Source organism: Sorghum bicolor, chromosome 9 (genome assembly GCF_000003195.3).
Source record: "Sorghum bicolor cultivar BTx623 chromosome 9, Sorghum_bicolor_NCBIv3, whole genome shotgun sequence".
Lineage (NCBI taxonomy): Eukaryota > Viridiplantae > Streptophyta > Magnoliopsida > Poales > Poaceae > Sorghum > Sorghum bicolor.
The window spans coordinates 50,233,379-50,240,176 of record NC_012878.2 but is presented as its reverse complement, the minus strand read 5'-3'; the positions used below and the strand labels follow the sequence as shown (position 1 = coordinate 50,240,176).

Genomic DNA, 6,798 nt, shown 5'->3' with positions numbered 1-6,798 from the left:
ACGAATCTTTTAAGCCTAGTTAGTCTATGATTAGCCTTAAGTGCTACAGTAACCTACATGTGCTAATGACAGATTAATTATGCTTAATAGATTTGTCTTGCGGTTTCCTGACGAGCTATGTAATTTGTTTTTTTATTAGTTTCCAAAAACCCCTCCCGACATCCTTCCGACATATTCGATGTGACACCTAAAAATTTTTCATCTCCAATCTAAACAGGCCCTCATTACATAGTACACACAAGTGCATGCAGCAGTGTAGCATTAAATGAATCTGCATGCATGTAGTTGTCCTTTTCATGCATGCCACCGTCCAAACTGATTCATGCACGCACTGTACAGGAACTTGTCCTTTGTATTTACAGCTTTACCAAGGCCTACTTCCTTGTTTGGGTTGAGCATATGCATTACACAGTACATAAATGAATATGCATGCATGCTCATTACATAGTACACACAAGTGCATGCATCAGTGTAGCGTTAAATGAATATGCATGCATGTAGTTGTCCTTTTCATGCATGCCACCGTCCAAACTGATTCATGCACGCACTGTACAGGAACTTGTCCTTTGCATCTACAACTGATTCATGCCTACTTCCTTGTTTATCTTTCTACGCACATTAAATGCCCATGCATGCATGGCACCGTACAGAGCTTTAGCTCTCCTTTGCATGCGGTGCGCATGCACCCCCGTCCAAGCACCGTCCAACGCTATATGCTTGTCCTTTGCATGCAAACAGTTACCATTGACCCTCCTGCTCCTTTTCCTTTTACATAGAGGTTGTTTTACCGCCGCCGATGTTTTGCATGCAACGCAGCAGTCCCACTTGAGGCCATAGCAACGACCTGTTTATTGGCAGTGAAAGAGGTTAGCGATAGCGGAATTCATATTTTAGACATTGTGGTAAATTTGCATGCATGTGAGCGCCCTCTCTGGGGCCAATGTGGTAGATTCGCATGCATGCACGTGTCCTCTCTTGGCTGTGTGCAAATTACATGACCTTTGTGTCTAGCAGCAATGTAAAAATATGGCTACAGCCTCTACCTCTTGCCTATATAAGCGCCTGCTCTGCTGCTTGGTACATCATCGCCTCCTTCCGTTCCTTGCAGCTATGTACTATTAAGTCAGCAAGAAAAGTTCCCCTCTTGGTCTTCCTGACTTTGTTAGGCTAGATCTGTAGCGAACCGTCCCATTCTGTAGGCATTCATAGTGTTGTGGGCATAGCAGGGTATATGCAAAGTGTTGCGTGGTAGGTGTGTGCTGCGAAACAGTAGTGGCGCAGGCTTATGGCACATGGAAGGCCCTTCTTGTAGTGGGACAAGGAAGAGGCGGCGTGGGAATAGTGCAGCTTCAGTTCCAGGTGCCTAATTGTTCTCCTTTCCCTTTCGTTCACTCTGTTCCTAGCCCTAATTAGGCACTCCTCTCTTTGGCTCGCCTCTCTGTCCTCCATCTCTAGCTATAGTTGAAGGGACAATACGTGAGAGGCAGCAACGTCGGAGGTCTAAAAGGCAACTAAAGAACGGTTTGATGTGTACCTTATCCATTGTATAGGGGTTGGGCCATTTCCTGGCTTTAGTCTTATGTTAATGTGGGAGGTCTTATATTGTGTATGCAGGAGATTGTGGTGGGGCTCAAGGAGAAACAGGTGCCATATATGTCCTGCAAGTTTGTGATCGCCCTTCTGTGACCAACGAAAGGTTCTAGGCTGGGTAGGCGTGCGAAAGCGGAGTTGGGGCGGGTGGGCTATGGAGATCCGCGTCCCCCACACTCGATTGAGGCTATGGATCGGCAAATTTCGACATTGCCTTGAGGCGGCCCTGGCCTATGATGCCGCCATGTTCTGCTTCTATGGTGAGCACCTCCCGAGGCCGCGCAGGTTCAACTTCCCAGGCATGTGGCATCCTACTATCCCTGAACACCTTCGCATCCACCTCACCATACCCACCATTAGAGCGATCGCTGCAGACCACGGGCGAAGTTGTGCTGCCTTCCTTGCACCGCTCCTGTGCCGCGTAGCACCAAGAGAACTGTCGACACAACCTCTGATGGCGATGGTGCCACGTACTGATGATCCTGATACCACCGCCGGTGCTGATGAAGCTGCCCTCGCTGATGGCCATCATGGGGACAATGAAAACATGTTTCTTAGCTGCCTCTGTGATGAGTGACTATTGTGTAGAGGACCAGCCCTTGGACTTGTAATTTCCTGTTTCATGATGGCTGCCTCCTCATATGTTACACCCACTACCCATTCTTGTGTTCAGGGTCCAGCGAGAATTGCGTGTGTGAGCGTGTGTGGTGTTCGGCCCAATTGATCTGTTTGTATTAGGGCGAACCAACCTATCTACTTCCCTTAGACCCTGGTTGGGGCCATAACCCCATAAGTGGCTAGGTAAGGAAGCATGTAGTTGTTCAGAAGTATCTGATGATATAGTTATTTCAGCAATGAATAACCAGCGCTAGCAGTTTATTGCAAAACTAGTGATATGAAAAGCTACCAGCTCACCCAGACTTTGTAATGCACTAGTGCTTGCCATCTAGCGATTAACGTCCATGCATTTGGAAGCCATTCAAGTGTGCGTCCATGGTATTAGTCCGTGGTTCGTACTAATCACTAAGGAAAAGAAACAAGGTAATCTTAACATGCATGCACCCAGACTACATTTGTTGATAAATGCGCCTACAAAGTGTGGCCGAGGTGCATATTTGTAGATACTTGAGATAAAAACTTATGCGGAACCACACTTACCCATCACATTTGTAGTTATTATCCCCATGAAGCCACTCGATAGCAGGGGACTAATCCAATCATTTTCCAAAGGCTCAGCATCGCCTTGGTTTCCAGCAGTTACAGCGATCATATTATCATACTGGTTTGGGACCATTCCACCTGCAGTGCATTGAACTGTATCAGTTACCTAGCGGATTGCAGCTAAATTTAAGGTTGCTTAAAGCACAGGGCAAAGAAAGGAAGCATAGATGTACAATTATTGATGCCGAAGTGTAAGAAACTGTGACTGCAGCAACTCACCAAATATGTTGTCAGTAATGGTTGTCTTGGGTGCTAGCATCTACAGCTTTGTCACCTCCATATTCATCTAGGCAGGTACCCATCTCCTGAAAGTTTCATCTAGGCAGTCACATGGGAAATTCTATACATGGAAAAAAAGTCTTATCCAGTCATCTTAATCTTGTGAAATAAACAAACCATTCTTGTTATTTCAAGATCCTACATTTCTATGTGTTTTTGTTGACATTAAAATTGGTTAGTGCCCTCTCCTCTCACGGTTCTAAGATAAATACCAACTACAAGATAACTGGAAAATTCGACCCATCTGAAAAATGACAAAATATCTGAATAGAAGCACTAATGTGATGGAGCATCGAATTGTCAACTAGGAGGTGAAAAATAGAAACCCTGTCAGTTAGATTTTTCATTGCCCTTTCCCTCTGATGTAGCAGATGCTCACTATATTACAAAAGGAATAATTTCATGGGGACTAATATATCATGTAACAATATAGTCCTCACGATTCTAAGGTAAATACCAACTACAAGGTAACTGGAAAATTTGACCCATCTGAAAAATGCAAAATATCTGAATAGAAGCACTAACGCGATGGAGCATCGAATTGTCAATTAGGAGGTGAAAAATAGAAACTAGGAACTGTCAGTTAGATTTGTCATTGTCCTTTCCCTCTGAGGTATAGCAGATGCTCACTATATTACAAAACGAAAAATTTTATGGGGAGTAACATATCATGTAACAATATAGTCACTAAGTAAATATCATAGGAGATTGGATTTTCCGAAATTAGCAACCTGTTTATTACGCAATGTCAAGAATGCTTACTGGTGAGACAAGAAGGAAGCTATGAACCTGTAAACGAAGCACCCTGTTCTTCTTATATTTGTTTAAAGCCACATCTCTAGCGCAGAGCCCTCCACTTTCAACTGAACATTTTTGGAGAAAAATATATATTCAAGTTTGGACTTCAGCTTCTAAATTCCTGCCTTGGTAGACGACATAAGCAAAGGCAAAACATTGATGTCACTATAGTCTGATAGCACAAACAAACATCAAATTCCATGATGCTGAAACTTATTGCCACTACCACAATCCTGAATTGCCTTGCGTGCCAAAAACCGCCAAAGAAAGAGGTAAAACCGCCAAGGAAATAATCCTTGACCACAAACCGTCAAGCAAACACACTCAAGGATAGAAGCTAAGGGAAATTAGTTTTCTTGACTGTTTTAACACTCAAGGATGACTTCCTTGGAGGCTGGCCGCCAAGAAAACAACGACCAGACTTCATTTGCCAGAGGGTCAAGGAAATATTACAACCGTCAAGGAAATAAATTTTCTTGAGGGTCAATAGCCGCCAAGTAAATTAATTTTCTTGAGAGTTGACAACCTCCAAGGAAACACTCTAAACCTTGGCTACCATCGACCTCCAAGGTAATTTTGATTTCCTTGAGCACCAGCCCCCAAGGAAATCCATACTAACAATAAAAAAAATTCAGTAATCAATACATTCTAGTATTATAGTCACTATATATGCTCAATTGACACATGATGACATACATATAGACATTTTGTTATTGAGCGCAACCATTATATTTACATTAAGATATCCATAAAATATTACAAGTGCATTTATCATTCATCCTTACATGAAGTTCATATACATTATAACACACAAGTCATTAATAGTTTCCAAAGTGGGAAGTGTATTACTAACACCTGCATCAAACTTTTTCTCAGCACATGTCTTTTGGCCTAACTCGTACATTTGCTGGTTGCATACCTACATGAGAAAATAGAACAAAGAATTGATTACTAAGCATGTATGAAATCAGTGTGATGGAAGTGCAGCGAGAAGGTACAACCCGCTATCTGGAAGACGATCTCCTTGGCAATATTGAAGTTAATATACATGTCCTCGTAGTATACTGCAGAGTCTGAACCTACAGAATGCCACTGCGATGAGCAAACTAATAAGCATACCCCACACCCCTACACCCGCTAATTTTCTAAAATTATACAAAACGTGGACAATAGACAACAACATATGCAACTGAAATTCTTAATAGTACGGTAGAGTCATCTGAAGACTCTGCACCCTTCATGGGAATTCAGATACTGCAGACGCGAACAGCCCACACCCCTACACCCGCGAATAAAAACTGCAGGACACCCAAACCAAATCTTTGCTATGCTTCCGTTCCACGAACAGCCCACCAAGGGCAAGCACTGCTGTGCTTGTTTGCTCGACGCTGGCCCTGCAGAAACGGCAATGCAGACGAATACAGACGCACAGAATCGATGACCTGTTTGGGGACTCGATGAGCGGAGAAACTGGAGCTCCTGAACGTGACTGCTGGGGATAGGCAGGGTTTGCACTGCCTGAAACTGCACTACCAGAAACCTGAAGCGATAGGAATCAAACACTTGCGGGAGTGGCCAGCTACAGAGAACTTCGGCAAGCACTAGCTGGCTGGGAGGCGCTCAGCGCTGCAGCGTTGCTGCTGTTTCTCCAGTACCAGCACTCACCGAACAAAGGAACCAAGATCGAGCAGAAGAGAAAAAGCAGTGGACTGCAGAGTTGCTGGCTAAAGACTCGAAGGTCCTGGGTACTCACGTACAAAGCCCAGCTCCCATTGGTTCAAGTGACTTGCAGCCTGATTGGTTGGACGGATGAACAGGAGACCGAGCTCCAAGAATAGAAAAAGGTGCGGCTAAAACAAACAACGAAATTCGACTCAAATCCTCACAAATCGCTCCCAAATTTTGGTCAGATAAAATTCACCTAGGCACAAAACTATTCCCCAAAAATCATTGCTTGAGATTGGCTCAAACTCCGAAAAAACTGGATCACAGCTAAGCACAAAAATAAAGAAAAATGAAGAACACAGTGAAGACAAAACGCCTGCAGGACGGAAGGGGCTGGCTGCTCCTTCGTGCGGCCTGCCGCTGGCCGGCCAGGACTGGAAGGCCGAGCCGCCACACCCGAGGGCCAGGCCGCCGCAAGGCTAAGGGGCGCCTGTGCCTGTACCGTGCCTCCTCTAGGGTAATCTTTTCTTTCTATTTGTAACCATAATCGTAATGCAAGAAAGAAAAACAAAGAAAGCAGCGCACTGAGAAAAGAAATCAGGGAACACAGTACGAACCTTTGCTGAGCTCCGAGTTCTCCTTCTGCAGCTTCTCGTTCTCGGCCTGCAGGAGCTTCACCGCCTCCCGCAGCGCCGTCCGGCTCGTCTCCAATTTCTGGTACTTCTTCCACAGCTGCGGAACCCAAACCCCAAAAAAGAAGACACGTCAAGAACCCAACAAGACCCGATGCGGCGTGATGGTGGGAATAGGGAGGGTCAATTACCTTTGCGCAGCACGGGTTGGGGTCGCCAACGCCGTCTACAGCGGCGGAGGAGGAGGCCGCGAGCTGGGCATCCTGCGAGGATGCGGGCTCTGGCGGTTCCGCCGCCATGGCGCGGCGGCGAGACTCCGATGGAGAGGAGAGGTTTAGGGTTTGAGCGGCGCGGTACGGGGCCGGATCGGAGAACCTGGATGCGGAGGCGGTGGAGCCCGAAGTCGTACCCGTTGGGCCGACTGAGTGAGCCGACCAAAACCAAAACTCGCAGATACCCGAAACCCGAACCCCGAACGGATACCCAAAACTCGAATGGTTATTCGAAACCCGCGTATATATATATATATATACATATTCACGTGTATAGACAAGATGCAATAAACAATAGATATTTTCATGAGTTAACTTCGAATAGATTTAATAGTCTAAGT

General features: G+C 45.3%; 1 protein-coding gene across 15 annotated transcripts; it reads right to left on the bottom strand.

The window, feature by feature from the left end:
• On the bottom strand, positions 231–6,587 carry LOC110430299. Of its 15 annotated transcripts, XR_002447641.1 has the most exons (8): positions 6,377–6,587; positions 6,171–6,285; positions 4,744–4,967; positions 3,880–4,009; positions 3,031–3,116; positions 2,749–2,889; positions 2,506–2,613; positions 233–844 (listed from the first exon to the last, which is right to left on the bottom strand). XR_002447641.1 is itself a non-coding variant. In XM_021447757.1 (7 exons), exons 4-7 carry the CDS (start codon positions 3,068–3,070, stop codon positions 295–297), a joined length of 516 nt encoding a protein of 171 aa, XP_021303432.1. In that variant the 5' UTR covers positions 3,071–3,116; positions 3,880–4,009; positions 4,744–4,980; positions 6,171–6,287; the 3' UTR covers positions 231–294. The 15 variants fall into 15 exon arrangements, 8 of the variants coding, with proteins under 8 accessions (XP_021303432.1, XP_021303433.1, XP_021303431.1 ...); XM_021447757.1 differs by lacking the exons at positions 2,506–2,613; positions 6,377–6,587 and having other exon boundaries at positions 231–374; positions 590–844; positions 4,744–4,980; positions 6,171–6,287; XM_021447758.1 differs by lacking the exons at positions 2,506–2,613; positions 6,377–6,587 and having other exon boundaries at positions 231–374; positions 590–844; positions 4,744–4,961.

Excerpts from the sequence above, each read along its gene's own strand:
- LOC110430299 (XM_021447757.1), bottom strand. The coding sequence starts at position 3,070 with ATGCTAGCACCCAAGACAACCATTACTGACAACATATTTG. Across the intron at positions 845-2,748 it reads AATAACTACAAATGTGATGG|GTCGTTGCTATGGCCTCAAG; the intron begins GTAAGTGTGGTT and ends GCCAATAAACAG. Across the intron at positions 375-589 it reads AAAGATAAACAAGGAAGTAG|GCCTTGGTAAAGCTGTAAAT; the intron begins GCATGAATCAGT and ends ACAAGGAAGTAG.